The sequence below is a fragment of the Aythya ferina genome (assembly GCF_964211825.1).
Source record: "Aythya ferina genome assembly, chromosome: 8".
Classification (NCBI taxonomy): domain Eukaryota; kingdom Metazoa; phylum Chordata; class Aves; order Anseriformes; family Anatidae; genus Aythya; species Aythya ferina.
In genome coordinates this window covers 23,385,685-23,401,845 of record NC_140304.1, presented here as the reverse complement: position 1 = coordinate 23,401,845, position 16,161 = coordinate 23,385,685, and the positions used below count along the sequence as shown (strand labels likewise).

Genomic DNA, 16,161 nt, shown 5'->3' with positions numbered 1-16,161 from the left:
CCCGGGCACCCTGCCCCTCCCCACGGCCCCTCCACTCTCCCCAGTGCCCCCCAGTGCCCGCCACCCCCCCAACCCCCTCTCACAGCCGTGTCCACCCCTCAGCCCCTCACCCACCCCTCACCCACCCCCTAGGCCTCACCCCCTAGGCCTCAGCCCTCCCCCCTCACCCTGCCCTTCCCCCTCCCCCCCAAACCCCTCCCCCTCCGCCCCCCCAGCCCCAAACCCTCACCCCGGGCCCCTCCCTCACCCCCTGCACCCCCTGCGCCCCCTCCCGTCCCTCCCCGTCCCCTCAGACCCCGCCGGGCCCCCCCCGACCACCTCCGCCCCCACCGCCCCCAGCCCCACCGCCCCCGACCCTGAGGGGGCGCCCCTTCCCCTCAGGATGATGGACACCTCCCCGCAGCCAATCGCGAGCCACCTCCCCCTCCCCTCGGCCCAATGAGCGGCCCGCTTTCCCTCCCGGTGGGCGGGGCGCCCGGCCGCCGGCGGTTGCTAAGGCCGCGTCGCTAAGGAAACGGGAGGCGGGGCGGGGGGAGGGAGAACGAGGCTGGGGTGGCCGCTCTCCCTTCCTATTGGCTACGGGAGGCGCGGGGAGGGCGGGGCTTCCGGTGGGGAGAGCGGAAGCGGAGGGAGGGAGGAGGAGGAGGAGGAGGAGGAGGAGGCGGCCATGGGGGCGCGCGGGCTGGAGGCGGCCGTGGTGGAGCTGGCGGCGGGGGAGGCCTGCGGTGGGCACCGGGAGGGATGGGAGGGGGCCGGGAGCGGGGTCTGGGGGTGCTGGGCATGGAGGGGGGGAGCCCAAGGGCAGGGGGGAGCCTCAGGGGGTGGGGGGCCTGTGGGGGGCCTGTGAGGGCCTGTGGGGGGCCTGTGGGGGCCTGTGAGGGCCTGTGGGGGGCTGTGAGGGCCTGTGAGGGCCTGTGGGGGGCTGTGAGGGGCCTATGGGGGCCTGTGGGGGGCCTGTGGGGGCCGTGCGGTGAGCGGGGGGAGCTGACGGTGCCGTTCTGTGTTCCAGGGAGCGCCGCGGAGCCCGGCTGCCAGCCCGTGGTGATCCTGCTGGGCTGGGCGGGCTGCCAGGACAGGTACCTGGCCAAGTACAGCGCGATCTACAGCCAGAAGGTGAGCGGCTCGCCTCCTCGTCTCTGCTCGCATCCCGGGAGAATCCCTGCTTCGTGTTCCCATGGTGAAACGGCTCTGAACGGCCCTGTCTGGGGTCGCTGGGAGCTGCGGGTGGGTTCTGGGTGTCACTGAGAGCTCCCAGCGTCCGGGAGCCGAGGGGGTGTTATCTGGTAGCTGCTGGTGTCACCTTTGTGCACACAACGTAAAAACACTTCTGGGAGAGGCTTTCTGCTGTTCTGCAAACCACTGGGCCGGCCTTGAAATAGGGTGTTAAAGCTGGGAGATTATTTGTGAAGGATGTGAACTGCATTAGCTGTTTTAGGGGAAAAACACATTTACTGGCAGCTGACAGGGCACAGCACAGGCTCAGCAAAGCCAGGCTGAGGAGTGACAGCATATCAGCATCTGTCATCCCGCCAGCTCTTCCCTTTTGTAAAATTAATCCATAAAAATGTCACAGCTCCAATTTGTTATATCCCATCTGTGAAACAGGTGCCCTGTGATAGAAATACCTGCCCACTGGTGGCTCCTTGTTTTTGAACTAGAGAGGTCTGTCCACATGGCAGTTCCCTAAGTTATGGGCTCCTCCTCACTAATGCTGTATTTTACCTGGGTGACCCCAGCTTGTGGAATTGGGGCCCAGTAAAACACTAGACTTTTTTTGTCTGTCAGCATACAGAAATCTTGTATTTATCTACATCTGTTTCAGCTATAGATGGCGAAGTTTATACATTAACAAGCGTATTGTTAATGTGTAATCCAGCATAAGAGTCATGAATTGGCTTGTTCTAGCAAAGAATTAATTGTTAAGCAATTACTGTAAGTAAAACATACTGCCGATCAGGTGAGGAGCGCGTTACGTGGCAGCGTGCCAGCTGCTGTGGAAGTACTTCTCTATCAGAAAGGTGTTGGTAGTGGGAAGGGGCAGAAAAGCTTTCCTTAGCTCCTTAGTGAGGAAGTGGCTGCAACCATGGAAAGACAGTGTAGAGAACTTTGATTAAAGGACTCGATAGCCTCTCTTCTGCTTAGTTTGCTGCCCGGGGAGCTCTGGGAGGAAGGGCTGTCTTCGTGCTTTTACCTCGTGTTTGTCAGAGTGTAGCGTCAATGTGTTTAGGTGACAGGGAAGATCCAAAGCATTTATCAGTGCAATTCCACCTGCTCCATATAGGAACTCCTCTGAGATTCTGTTTCCTGATCTACACCAAAATGTAAGGTCTGAGCTGTAAAGACAGACTGCTCAGCAGATCTGAGTCTCCTTTGAAGCAACGCTTCTCAGTTGCACAGCTAGGGAGTTTCAGAAAGGCTTGTGAAAATCATCTCAGTGTTGATCACGGTGGAGTCTTAAAAGACGGCTGCAAATGAGTGCTACCCAAGAAAAGGAAGAAGTTCCACTTCCTTCTTATGTTCGTTTTGGTGTCATGAACTAGATGTGTATCAGAGCAGGCTGTTCTTGCCAAAATGATTGATGCTGCGAGGCTTGTGAGTCGGGGAGAGGGCCTGTTTTCTCTTCCTGGGTGAGGACTGACGCTAAGTGCGGGTGGTCACCCCCAGGGGCTGTACCAGTTAGCACAGGATTTGCAAGGATCTGGAACGTCATCAAACCCAGGCCTGCTGCTGTTGCAGAAGCCTTTTCATTAGTCTTTGTACTGTTATGATTTATGGAATCCTATTCATAGAATATCCCGAGCTGGAAGGGACCCACAAGGATTATCAGGGCCCAGCTCCTTTCATACTGGTGATTTGTGAATAACACTGACGAGTTTCTCCTGGCCCTGTGGTTTCTGTTGGAAATCTATCTGAAATGTTCATGTTTTGCTCTACTGCTGCTTGCCTACTCTGTAACTTACAGCCCAGCCCAAACGTGTTGGGTGGTCTCTTTTTGTTCTGCCTAGGGGTGCACCGTCATCCGCTACACGGCTCCGTGGAGGACGGTGTTCTTCTCCGAGAGCTTTGGCATCCGATCCCTCCGGACCCCGGCCAGGAGACTCCTGGAGCTGCTCTTTGCCCACAGCATCGACCACAGGCCGGTGCTGTTCCACGTCTTCAGCAACGGTGGCGTCATGCTGTACCGCTACATCCTTGAGGCGCTGCACACTCAGCGGCCCTTTCAGCACCTCAAAGTCCTGGGCACCATTTTTGACAGCGCCCCCGGCAGAAGAAACTTGAGAGGAAGCCTTCGCGCCTTGGCGGCTGTCCTGGTATCCACGAATGTGCTGCTCAGGTACTTCCTCATCTTCGCTTTTGCTACCACGGTCGTCGTGCTGCGGATCCTGCTGTACCCCCTCACCCGCTTCATCCACGAGAGCCATTACGACGCCCTGCTGAAGGCGCCCTCGCGGTGGCCCGAGCTGTACCTCTACTCCCAGGCGGACGCCGTCATCAGCGCCTGCGAGGTGAAGCAGATGGCTGATGCCCGGCAGCGGCTCGGCGTCCCCGTGAGAGCCGTGGACTTCTCAGATTCGGCTCACGTCAGCCACATGCGGTCATATCCCACCTACTACAGCAACCTCTGCGTGACTTTCCTCTCTGACTGTGTCAGGGGCTCACCTCGTTAGCGTGATGACCTCAAATTACACGGGAAATGCCACCCCCTCTCCCTTTATGTCTTTGAGGGGAGGAAAGTGTAGAGATTTCTTAGGCACTTTTTTTTTTTTTGGCTTCTGCTGCAAAGCTGAAAGCCTCCAGTCTGTCTTTGAGCCAGCCACCTCACGGCAAAAAGTTGATTTGGAGTAATTTAAAGAACTGAAAGTGAAATTCTAGCATGGTGTGGTAGTTGAGGTGTCACTGACCAGAATTTCACGAGGAGTGTTGTTTCTTCCTGTCTCGTGGTGTTCCCTGCTTTCCATGTGTCCTTGTTCCAAGTGTCCAATGTACACGTTCTGTTGCCTTGTACTGATACAGCAATACAGCTCTTCAATGTCTCTGTGGTTTTCCTCTCTGCTATTTCTTTTATCTCGCAGCTGCAAGGTTTCCTTCTTCTCTCAGCACTGCTTGGTTCTGTTAAAGGGCTGAGAGGGCAGCCAGAGCTCTGATTCCCTGGCCCCGGGGTGGAGCTCAAATGTTTGTGATAACTTTTGTGTTCTTCAACCAAAAATTCTGTTAACCTTTTTTTTGGATACGTGTTGTCTTGTTTCTCCTCTTTATTGTCTGTTGTGTGTTCTCCCAGGTAATCTTTGTTTTCTTGGATTAGTGCTCATCTATTACTGCGTTTCTTTGAGCAGCCAGGATTGTGCATCTAGAAATGCCGGGAAACTGGCACAGCTGTAACCCAGAAGACCTCAGAAACGGAAAGGTGGAACTGCAGAGAAAAATGAAAGTGTCTTTTGGAGCTGTGATTTATACTGCGTGTTTCTTAAATCACTTCCATCCAGCTAACCCACAAATGACCATGAAATTCAATGTTTTCCCCCATAACATTCTCTCCGGATGATCAGTCTTTGCTGTCCCTGCAGCGTGTACTGGTAATACAAGAAACAAATTCCCTCCACCTAGCGAAAAGGCAGCTCGCTGCGCTGCACTTCAGCCATGCTTGAGTTTTGTTGCTCATCTGGGGGAGAAGGGGGGATAAAGGCAGAGAATATCCTGCTAATAACATGTTTACCTCATGCCACAGCACTGCAAGCTAATTACAGATGTGGTGGACAGGATTAACCAGCTTTAAATCCTTAGTCAGAAATCGGCAGGGCAGGCCCTGGAGGGCTCTGGTATGGCCTGTTTGAACAAGGGTCTGCCCTTGTGAGGCAGGAATGTGGAAAAAAGGATTTCTACAGAGGATTTCTACAGAAGACATTCACTGCCTGTGGGCTGCTGCGCCTGCTGTGCCTGACTCACCCACCTGTGGGTGCCGTCACCTGACAATTAGCAAGCACTCACTGTTCTTAATTGAAACACAGGCAGGGAGAGAGCTCTGGAGAAGCACCAGGATCGTTTGGAAGTTTGGAACCAGAACAATAACACGTGGAAATTACACAGGGTGAGCTGTGGTCAGTGGCTGGAACAACTGTTTTTAGCAGGCCAGTGTGGCTGTGCGTATTTAGAGTAACCCCATGTTAGCTGAGGTCTGGGGTGTACAGGACGTGTGAGAATTAACCGAGAAGGATCTGATAGCCTGGCAAGTCTTCACTTTTTGAAGTGAAAACTGGCTGCAAGCACAGGATCCTTGCTGCTTGGGGCTACTTTGTGGCAGGAGCCTCCAGTGTGCTCTTTCTCTTGGGGAGAAAAAAAATAGTTTCTGGGGTTTGGACCTGTAAAATTCAGCTGTGGTCCCCTATCCCAGAAAGCCCATCATTAAAGTCGTTCGTGCTGTCTGTGCTGAGCTGTGGTCTGTGCTCCTGCCTTCCTGGAGAGCTGATCTCTGCTTTATCTTCCATCCGAGCATCCAGCCTGTTTGGGGGACTGAGAGATTGTAGGGAGCAGAGATGGGAAAGGCTGTTTAAATAGTGGTTGCCCTCACGCTGCTTTCTGCGAGTCCGGTATTTATGGAACAGTTAAACACTTCATAATAGACACCTCTGAATTAACGCAGTGGTGCTGGGCTGGGAATCTGCTGCTCATGTTTATTGCTGTGGGTGCTGAGCGGAGATGTTCCAGAAATGTGGTTTATTTTGAGGAAAAACCTGCTTTGGTGGCTGGGGGAGCCCCAGCAGGTGGCAGCAGCTCCCCTCAGTCCTCCGAGCAGGGGGACTTGGGCTGCTTTTTCTGGGAGCTGTCAGGAGGAGAAGGGAAAAAGCTCGCTGAGGTCTGGGGGTGCTGAGGCTCTGCCCTAAGCTCCCCCTGGGGAAGCACAAATGCTGGTGGGAGCTGGAATTGAGCAGGATGCACAGAAACGAGGGTGTGGGGAACCACAGGGGGAAGTTTTATGCCCTGAGGGGATTAAAATAAGCTGGGACAGCAGTGGCGTGACTCAGCCCAGCACATCCCGCCTGCCTGAGAGCATCTCCTGAGACGAATCCCAGGCTGGGAAAGGGAAACCAGCAAGGGCAAAATTCAGCAGTTAGGAACAACGCAGTGCAGGGGGGGCTGTGGCTGTGACCCGGCGATGGTGGCACTGCCCCCCCTGTGTTCTCCGTCCCCTTCCCATGAACTTGGGGCCCCCTTCCCCTCCTTTCCGCAGCCAGGCATGGGGTGGGGGGGTGACGCACACAGCTCCCTTTGGTCACCCTCCCCAAACCCACGGGGGCTCGGGCAGCCCCTGCCCTCCCCGGGTGATGGATGAGCTGACAATAGGGTATTGATAAGGAATTAACCTTGAGCCCTGCTCGCTTCGGTGTCGATAGAGCAGGAGCCAAGTACACAGCTTTGATCGGAAATCTCTGCTCGGCCCCCGCTGCCTCTGCACCCATCGATGTGGGGGGAGCCGTGACGGTGCCCCCAGCCCCAGGGAGGACACGGGGGGCTGTGAAGCCCCCCCTAGCCCTATTCACAGCCCCCCCACTGGGATGGGGGTGCCCGGGATCCCTCCTGGCTCCTGCCGAGCCCCAGCCCCATGTTGTAGGGTGGGGGCAGGCACCAAGGCCCCCCAAAGGGCCTGGGCCAGCCCTGCCCCGGCCTCCACTCGGAGCAGTTTGTTTAATTAAGTGTTTTGCCTAATGGGATTGCCTCATTTCCATAACAAACTGGCGGGCTGTCATTAGGTGGGCTCCCTCATTCATTACTGTTAATTAGATATGGATCCCCCAGAAGGCGGCGCGGGGTGATGAACGAGGCCCCTGACACACGCTATTACACATTAGCATTTTCTCAATACACCCGATACATCACGGCCCTCCGCTTCCTAAAGATATTTTAAATAAAATATTAGCAGCCTGCTGGGGAGGGGGTGAGGTGGGTATGGGGGGGTTCCTGCCCCTCACCCTGCCCTCAAAGCCTCTTTTGGGTGTGGAGAGGGGCCAAACCACCCCCCGCTGCCCAGGCAGATGGGGAGCGGGGGCTGTCAGCCTGGGGACCCCCGCTGTAACCCCCCTCCTCTGCTCAGCACCCTGTCCCAGGGGAATAAACCATGGGTTGGGGGTTGGAAGCCCCCCTTTGACCCATTTGTACACCGAAAGCATCGGCGCCAGCCCCGCAATGAGGGTTGGGGGCGCCCCCCCCCCCATTACCCGCTCTCCCTGCTGTCAGGGTAACCCTACACGGCGCCGCTGGTCCCTAATGCAGGACGTATAGATCTGTTGGGGCTGGGCGCCTCCAGCACGTCCCAAATTCCCCCGGCCAAATAATGCACAGCTGCCCAGCCTCCGTTATTGGGGACCCCAAGGGCCGTGCCCTTCACCATGCACCCCCGGTCCAGGGTGGGGGACAAGCTGGGGGCCCGGCCATGGTGGGCACCATGGGGGAACGCTTGGTCCCAAAAGGGTTTGGGGTTTGGGGGGGGTCACCCTGGCATCCCCCTGCATCCATCCCTTGGGTCCTGCATCCCAAAAAGGGTCGGGGCACGCCTTTGGGGTGCAGAGCTGTCACCAGCACCTCCCGGGGTTCTCCGGTCCCACTTGCCTGTGAAGGGAAAGACACGAGAGCACGGCGGGCGCGCCCGAGAAGATTTATACTTGTTTAATTAATGTCAAATGTAGTTTACAAACGGGAGTGACAAGTACCTCTTTGTATAATATACACCGACACACAATCATCGACACACCGGAATAGCGCTTTGTGCAACTGGGATTCTTTGGGCAAAGATAGGTAACTCCAATCTTCTTTTTTTTTTTCTTTTTTTTTTTTTTTTTCTTTTTTTAAATGGTTTAAACTCGTTACAGAAGAGGGGAAGCGGCGGGTGCCTGATACAAAACGAGACGTCTCCCCCCCAATCCTTCCCCCCCCCTCAGGCCCCCCCCTTGAAAACAGGGGATGGCTTTACAATAAAAAAAAACAAAATAATAATTAAAAAAAAAGAAAAAAAGAAAAAAAAAAAGAATCAAAACAAAGAAACAATGACTAGTTACACATGGTTTTACACACAGGTACACAGAGCACGCGGCTGGTCCACGACATCCACCAGAAACCCTGCCTCCAAAGCAGGGCCAGGTGGGGGCCCTGCCCTCTCCCCCCCCAGCCCCTCAGGCCACCCCAAATTTGTTCCCACACCGTTTTTCTCCACTTTCTGCATGCCTGCCCGGCCCTGGGGGCTCACTGGCAATATCAGCCCCACACCACAGCCCCTTCTGAGCCCTCAGCACCCTGGGGAGGGCAGGGGCCCCCCACCACGGCTCAGCTTCCCCCGGTCCCCCACGGGCCCCCCAGCAGCTGCCACGTGGCTGAGCCCCGGGAAGCTGAGTTGGGAAGCGTTTTTTTTGCCAAGATGTTTCTAAAATACAGCTCCTTCGGTTGGTTTGGGTTTGGGGGGATGCAGTGGGATCCACCCGGGGTCACTGAGGAGACACTGAGGGAAACGGCTGCTCTATAAAAAAAGCATCAAGCTGATGGCACGGAGTGGCAGGGGGACCTTCACGCCGTGCCCCAGCCAAGCCCTCTCCATCCTCCAGCCCCCGGCACCCAGCGGTGCCTTGAAACGCCCCTTGCTCTGCCTCATGTTGCCAGCACGGGAGCTGCTGGGGTCACCCCGCGGGATCAGGGGGAGATGAACGTCCCCAGCTCCCCGTCCTCCTGTTTCGGGGAGCCCCGAGGACCCCGCAGTGAGCTGGGGCAGGGCTGCGCTGGGAGCACTCCACGCTGCGGGCACGCGTTCGCCTTGGGAAGCGGCTTGGCATCTGTTTCTTGGGTCCTGAAAACCAAAAATAAACAACAGAAGAGGCCAGATGGCAGCTTTGGTTAAGGCTGAGGATGTGGGTGATGGGGACAAGCGTGACCGCGTGGAAGAAGCCGGGGCTGTGGGGAAGCTCCGGCAGCATCTCTGCTCGCCGCCGTCCTCTCGCTCTGTGGGCGAGCCTTGGGGTGCCTGTGGGGACGAGGAGCCGGGGCTGGCCGGGCTCTGTGCCCCAGCCCCAAACCCTCTCTGCTCTTCTGCAGGAGGCAGGCTCACGGGGAGCCCCGCGGCAGCGTGCCCGCGGTCCTGCCTCGTGGCACCCGCAGCGAGCGGAGTCCTCGGCCGGAGGGGAGGAAAGCAAAGCAAAGCTGAGCCGCTGGCCCTGGAGGAGAGAAAGGGGGTTAAACCGGAGCCTCGGGCAGGGATTCATGGCCAGGAGGGTGGGCAGCGTCCCGCCAGGCTGCCCCGCTCTGCTCGCCCCTTCCCCGCCTGGGGAGGGTGAAGGGGGCCGAGCCGCAGCCCCCCGGCCTGCCCTGGCCCCCGGCGAGGAGTTAAAAGCCGTGTCGTTCCGGGGATAATGATTCTATTATAAATAGCCCCATTAGCTACAACTAATGACAAAAATCCACCTCCTCTACTCCCCATAAGTTCTGTAAGTTATGGGCAATGCTACAGCCATTACTAAAAGCTGTTAACTTCATATCTGAATGAGGAAATATACACCACAGAACATTAAACCATTTATATTATATATATGTATATATATACTTTTTTTAAACTAATGACTTTAATGCCAAAACTTTGCTGAACCAAGAAAAATATGGGTTTAATGTTCTCTGCTCATTTTTTTTTTTCTTCTTTAAAAAAAATACAACCCAAAAAAAAGAAAGGGAAACTTATTAGTATGTAATGTTTGAGTCTATCCCATTTATACACAACATTGTAAACATATATAATCTATATTACATGTGCTTCATTTCTGCCTGGGTGTGGTTTTTTCTTTAAACCTTTTTTTTTTTTTTATCACTAGAACACCACAAAAAGAAAAAACAAAACAGAACAGAACCAAACCAAAAACCAAACCAAAACAAATGAAAAAAAAAACAAACAAAAAACAACCAAAAACTGAACAAAGAACACAAGTTACAGGTTATTTAACATCTTTCTGTCAAGGGTCCCTTCCCCAGCCTCCTGGGGTCAGAGTGGTCACAACACAGTCCAAAGGAGGGCTCACGAGCCATCCGCGATGCAAAGCCAGCTCCAGGGAACGGGTGGGTGGGGAATACTGGTTTTAAAAAAGGGGGCTTCACAACAAAGGGTTTGGTTTCGCCCGCTGCAGATGCTGAAGGAGACCTCCACACGCGGGACCTGGGAGCCGAGGCTCCCTGCTGCTCCTGTGTCCTCAAGTCCATGTCTGGAGTCTCTGTTTTTTTTTTTTTTTTGTTTCGTTTTGCTAATTTTTAAAACGTCTTTTTTTTGTTGTTGTTGTTGCTGTCGTTCTTCTCCCCCTTGGTGTGATGAGCTGAGCCGAGTAGCTGGGTCCCGCCCTCCCGCTGGGTCCTTCATAAGTAGATGCGCCGAAGGTCTCCAGGAGACGTGATGGTGTTGCACTGGGGACAGAGCTTCTTGGCACCCTGCAACCAGCAGACGAGACAGAGTGAGAGCAGATAGGCAGCGGGGGACAACACAAAGCACCCTACCCTCGGCCTGGGATGCTGGTGAGAGCAGGGCCACCCCCAGCACGGCGTTCAGGAGATGGAAGCAGTCCCGGTGAGGTCGCATTGCCCATCTCAGGGAGCGCCTCTGCCATCCTGAGAAGACCCCCGGGATGCTGGTGTGAAGGAAAACCGAGTCTGTTCTGCCCAGGTGAACTGGAACCGGCAAACTCTGTGGTGATGGGAGGCTGCCACGAGCACTACACAGAGTAAAAAAGCAGTGGATGTGCCATCTGTCACCCAGCCCGACAGCAAGAGGGTGGTAACAAGCATCAGGACCGGGGTCAGCCGAAGCTGGTCACCATTAGATTGGCAGCCGTGGCAGGCGGGTGAGGGGAAAAATGACAGAAAGACGTCTGTGCTGCGAGGCAGCCTCCCACGTGCAGCACCAGCAGCGCAGGAGATGGGGATGCCCTGGCTTCCAGCACCCACTGCAGCCCCAGCACGGCCTCGTGCTGCTCAGGGCTGAGCACAGCCCCTGCCAGATCAACCTCCTCGGGGTTTGCAGTAGGGTATGATCACAACCTGTGTCAGCACTGCCACCCGCAGCCTGGGGACAGCCCGACCCGAAGAGCTGGTGCTGTTGCTTACAAAAAGGATCCTCCAGAAAGGGTCCCCTCGGCTCTGTGACAACGCCTGCACAGTGAGGACATCAGCTTTTTCCCCCAAAAGCTCCCTGGACTAAGGGGAATCCAGAGGAAAGAGGCCCAGGTGGGGACAATTTACACAGGTGCGAGTAATTCAGGGTGATGCAGCTCCAAAGAAGTGCCAGTCAGGTTTGCTCTGCAGTCTGGTAGCACCAAAAAGCTCCCCCAGAGCAGCCAAATCAAACATTCCTGGGGATGTTTGGCTGTAGGTGGCTGGGGAGGAGCACTGAGCCCCCTGACATTGATTTTGGCTAAAAGCAAACCTCAGGTGCTGCCGTCTCCCTGCCTTGCACCTTGCACCCCATTCTGGGATCTGGAGGTGGGCTGGAAGAGCTGCAGGCTGACCTGTGGTCCTTCTGCCTGGGGTAACCTCCCTGGCACAGGCGAAGCAGCCCAACATCAGAAAATTAAGGACAGATTCCCTGGTATGCCACCCTGCCCAGGTCTCAGTCTTCATTAGCAAAGCAGGATCAGATACACGATTCCTTCACACCCTGGGGAAAGGGAAGACGGGTGGATTCACCCTGCCAGCCCCCAGGATCTCAGCCACGCCAGAAGGCAGGACCCAACCACAGGCAGCCCGACCCACTGCAGTAATTCCTCTAAAAACTACTTGACTCGACCACAGCCGTGTAGGACAACAGCGGGTGGTGTTCCCCCTGCACACGGGGAGGGCTCATCTCGAGCTCTGAAGCCCGGGGACCTCGGAGGGAGCAGCAGGCTGGCTGCGTGTGGCACAACGAGGCCCAGGTCCCCAGGTCTCCCTGGTACTTAGGCTTGGTATTAAATAGTTCAAGCAAAAATAATGACTTCGGACCCCGGGGGGAAACCTTTTCCTTTTTTTTTTTAATTTTTTTTATTTTTTAAAATGGAACTGTCATCCTCTGCACACATCAGCGTGTGTGTTAAATTCAGAGCTAAGTCCTGATTTTTCCTTTTCAGGTTGAAATTGCTTAGAACCCTGCTCCTTACATCTGACTTTCAGTGGAGGTGTACAACATTTATTGGCACCAGCATTTAAGCTCCTCTCCCTTGCAGAAAGGCACGTAAGCTTGTACATACACACATGCTGGCACAGGCACAATGAAAAAGCATTTGCTCCCCCACTGCTCACCTGCCAGCTGGGGTTACTAAACTTTTCCCTTGAAATAAAAATGCTGTGCAATAATAAGTCCCACCTGTCGGCCATTTCTTTCTTTCTTTTCTTTCTTTCTTTTTTTTTTTTTTTTCCAGGTCCTTCTGCTCCTTTCATCATCGCTTCATGGAAAAGCCTTGATGTGTTATAGCTGCGTGTGCTAGAGTAAAGGCCACCTCAGCTTTTCCATTATAAACCCCAGTTTTGAGGGGTTTATAAAACTCTGCTGCAAGAAGTTTGCTCCGGGGCTGTTACAAAGCAAGGCAAAGGGGCTGGAACCAGGCTGGAGTTTATTTTTTCTCCTCCTTTCTTAATTAAAATTTGGCAAGTGATTGATCCACAATACAGGCTAATCACTTGGGGTAGTGGTTTGAAAAATACATTAACGAGAGCTGAGATGTTGAGAAGTCATTAGGGCTCGCATGGTGCCAGGAAGGATTGGGAGTATTTTGTCTTAAAAGTTGCCTCTTAAAAAAAAAAAACACACAAAAAAACTTGCGTGACGTCTGCTATAAATTGGCTAAAGCAACAAGACTCAAAAGGAAGGGCTTAGGCACTTCCCGCTGTCCTGTGGGCCTAAAAATGGGCAATTTCCCAGCAGAACGTGCTACCAGGCACAGAGAAGAAAGAAACACGCACACAGAGCAACTTCGCCTACGCGGTGCCACCACCGAGCCTGGCTCAGAGCTGTTCTGTGGGGAGGAGAACCAAGGCAGGGAGATGACAGGAGGGGCCAGCTCCTGCCAGGAGAGGAGCTGAACTCCAGGATCCAGCTCTCAGTCAAGGCCCTTCTCCCCTCCGTGAGTGCTGACTCAGGAAGTCCCCACGTTGCTGGAAGCGCTGAGGAGTCACCTACCTAGAAGGATTGCTCTCTGTCCGCATCGTTTCTTACGAAAATACCGCAGCCCGCATGGGACGCACGGTGTTAGAGCCTCGAAAAAGCTAAAAGGCTAAAAAACTAGCCGTGTGATCTGCCACAGGTATAAATGTGTCAGCTGCAGAGGATACGTGTCTATTGATGGATCCCCTGGAAGCACGTTCCATGATGAAGGCTTTTTAAAAGGGATTTTGTCCTGCTCTTGCAGTCGTCATTTTCAAATAAGCCTGAGACTGGCAAGTACAAGCCTGGGGGCAGCACACGCACAGAGGAAATGCTGTATGGGCAAGAGGGGAAATCAGCAAACCCCACCTGCTCAAATAAACCTGCCCCTGAATGCCTGCACCCACTAACAACAGCTCCAACCACTGACAAACAGCAGTCTGACCTCACTTTGATTCCATTTACTCCGTAAGGAAGGATGCCGGGGTTTGGGAGGTCACAGAATCACAGCTCAGAGGGACTTCAAGCCTCACCAACCCATTCCCCTGGCAAGATCACCTCAACGTGAATTACTTTTGACAGACGTGCATCAAACCTGTTCTCCCAAACCTCCAAGGACGGCGGCTCCAACCCTCCCCAGAAAGCACCGCAGCAGGCTGCCAATCTTTGCTGTCAGAACGTTTTTCCCGAGAGCAGGAAAATAGGAATCTCACCCACGGATAGCTGTAGGGTCCCTCTCGCTTAATGGGAAAGGATAGAGAAGGGGCAGACAAACCTCTCCCAGAGGGGGGTTCATCCCACACACCTGGAAGCAGTCCAGCAGCCAGCTGAGAACAGGCACCCACCTCAGGGAAATGAGCCTTCCCTCCTGCCACACCATTTCCTCTCCTGCTTTTGAAAAACTTTTTTTTGGGAAAACCCCGTTTTTTCGGGGTTCCCAAAAGGGATTGTAGCAGTTGCTCAAGCTTTGTGTCCCGGTTCAGCCTGGTGAGCTGCTCAGCGCACGTGGCACACCCTAAGCCTGTGTGTGCCCTGGCCCACAGCCCTCAGGCACACTGGTTCTGCTCATGGAGCAAGTGGAAGGAGAGAAAACCCCTTAATTCATCGTGTCCTGATGCTGGACGAAGCGATGTTTCCTCCCTTTCTCCGAGGCCACCCTGACGAGGGCTGTCTGCACTCAGCTATTAGCACTGCTGGCTGACTCAACCAGCACCACGATCTGTTCTCCTAAACCATCTCCAGGGCCCTTTCTGCTGTGCAGGCCTGAGCTGTGCCCTGACCCCAGCCTTTTCTCCACGTTAATCCAGCGGAGCAATAGGAGAGAGAGGGGGAGTGCTGTAACGGCACCTAAGGTAGGGAGCCCAGCAGCCATCGGCAGAGTCAGCGGTTAAAAACGTCTCCTCCTCTCCCTGAGCAACAGAGCAGGACTAATCTGGGACTGGATGCCAAGAGCCAGAAGTCCAAAAATTGTTTTCAGAAAGCCACTTGAAAGATCTAATCCTCATCAGTGCCCTGAGACACCACGGAAGTCAGAGGGTGACAGAGATGCTCAGATCACTGCAGTATTATATCCTAGGAAATACTTAAACCCTAAACCTTTTAAAACCCATTTTACCTCCCCTGCTCTGCAGACAGACGTGAGCATCGAATTCCAGCCCATCTCCAACACCCTGTTACAAGGCGCTGTGAGCCTCCAGCCCCAAGATGCTCAGTGCAGCTCTCCTCCTCTCCCCCCCAACCACACTCCTTCCCTAATTCCGTATCAGATCTGGGCTGCGTGTATAAAACAGGCTCACGGGAGGACCGGGACGTTGCAGCAGCGGGGATGGCAGGTCTCCAGAATGTTCAAAAGCGGCCGGAAGCCCGCCACCGCCCGCCCGCCCCAAGTCCTATTAACTCCAACAAATTGTTTATTGCACAGCAGAAGAAAAAGGCTGCCCCTCTCCCCCCAGCCAAGCCTCGCAATGTGTGCTGCACGCGCAGGCTCCCTCCGATCCCCCCTCCTGCCCCCGCCGGGGAGCCAGCTTTATACCCAGGGAAAGGTAACGGCAGCGATTATTACACACACTATCCCACAGCTCCTCGCTTGTTAAAAAAAAACAAGAGTCTCTTTTGTGCCCGAAATAAAAGGAGATACCTTAATTAGAACAATGCAGGTTGGTGAGCATTAAACACCGAGCCCAGCTGCTGTATGCCATTAAATTCATAAAAAAGGAGGGGGGAAGGAGGGCAGTCTTAACGAGATTACACACATTGACTTTGATCAAGACACAAAAGCACCAAGGCGTTCCAGGGTTTTTATTGCTGTCTTCGGGCTACATTTTAATGGTTACATTAGAAACATGCGAACCCAGGCTGGGAGATTTTTTTTTTTTTTTTTTTGAGACGGGAAAAAGAGTGCAAGCACGCCTTGTGAAAAGGCCTGGTTTAATAAATTGGGGGCTGCAGGGAGAGGCTAGGACTGGGGAACACATGAGTAGCCACTTATTAATTGCTTCCCCTATGCAAGTGCCAAGTCCTAATACGACGCTGTGCTGGACTGCTCCCATCCCGCCCGAGTGGTCGGCAGAAGAGCCCTGTGTGGGTAGCAGGGAGCCAGCTCAATCCCCCCACCTTTCACAGGTACCTAGAGGGGAGGTCGCTCCCCTTTGCAAGGGTAAATGCCAACCTCTCAGCACCTGGAGCGAGGTTTTCCAGTTCTTACTGGCAGCAGTGACCACCCTACACGGAACAAAGGGGCCTGGCTGAAGTTGAACTAAGTTGCTGCTGAGCCTAAGAACAATTGGAAATTGTTGTGACAGATTTAAAACATCACTTAAGGCTGCTGGGAAGAAGAGACAGCAAAGGCTTTAGAAAAAAAAAAAAAAGAAAACGAAAAAGAAATTATTGTTTTGTCCTCTGCTTGTAGCACTGCAGAAGAACAAGATTACTCGTCACTTAGCAAAGGTGGCAGAGCACACATTCACCCAAACACCTCACAGCTACGTAGCCACATATGTGTCTTTTATAACATGCTGCTAAAATGTTTACAAAGG

General features: G+C 54.0%; 2 protein-coding genes and 1 long non-coding RNA gene across 8 annotated transcripts in view; 2 read left to right on the top strand and 1 right to left on the bottom strand.

Moving 5' to 3' along the window:
- Positions 1-618: 618 nt before the first annotated feature.
- On the top strand, positions 619-5,420 carry TMEM53 (transmembrane protein 53). Its single transcript, XM_084527419.1, has 3 exons — positions 619-725; positions 1,010-1,113; positions 3,006-5,420. The coding sequence occupies exons 1-3, from the start codon at positions 668-670 to the stop codon at positions 3,666-3,668; spliced, it is 825 nt and encodes a 274-aa protein (XP_084383545.1). The 5' UTR covers positions 619-667; the 3' UTR covers positions 3,669-5,420.
- A 2,223-nt stretch (positions 5,421-7,643) lies between these two features.
- RNF220 (ring finger protein 220) overlaps positions 7,644-16,161 on the bottom strand; it is a 187,749-nt gene continuing 179,231 nt past the window's right edge. For all 6 annotated transcript variants that reach the window (XM_084527941.1, XM_084527937.1, XM_084527938.1 and 3 more), the window contains one exon: positions 7,644-10,443. In XM_084527941.1, coding sequence (XP_084384067.1) covers positions 10,372-10,443 — 72 coding nt within the window. In that variant the 3' untranslated portion in view covers positions 7,644-10,371. The remainder of the gene's footprint in view (positions 10,444-16,161) is intronic.
- Positions 10,450-13,445, top strand: LOC311440711. The gene is made up of 2 exons (XR_014695548.1): positions 10,450-11,596; positions 12,114-13,445. It is a non-coding gene; the product is annotated as an uncharacterized lncRNA (long non-coding RNA).

Coding starts and splice junctions, on each gene's coding strand:
- TMEM53 (XM_084527419.1), top strand. CDS start 668: ATGGGGGCGCGCGGGCTGGAGGCGGCCGTGGTGGAGCTGGCGGCGGGG. Junction 726..1,009: donor GGCGGCGGGGGAGGCCTGCG/GTGGGCACCGGG, acceptor TCTGTGTTCCAG/GGAGCGCCGCGGAGCCCGGC. Junction 1,114..3,005: donor GCGCGATCTACAGCCAGAAG/GTGAGCGGCTCG, acceptor TGTTCTGCCTAG/GGGTGCACCGTCATCCGCTA.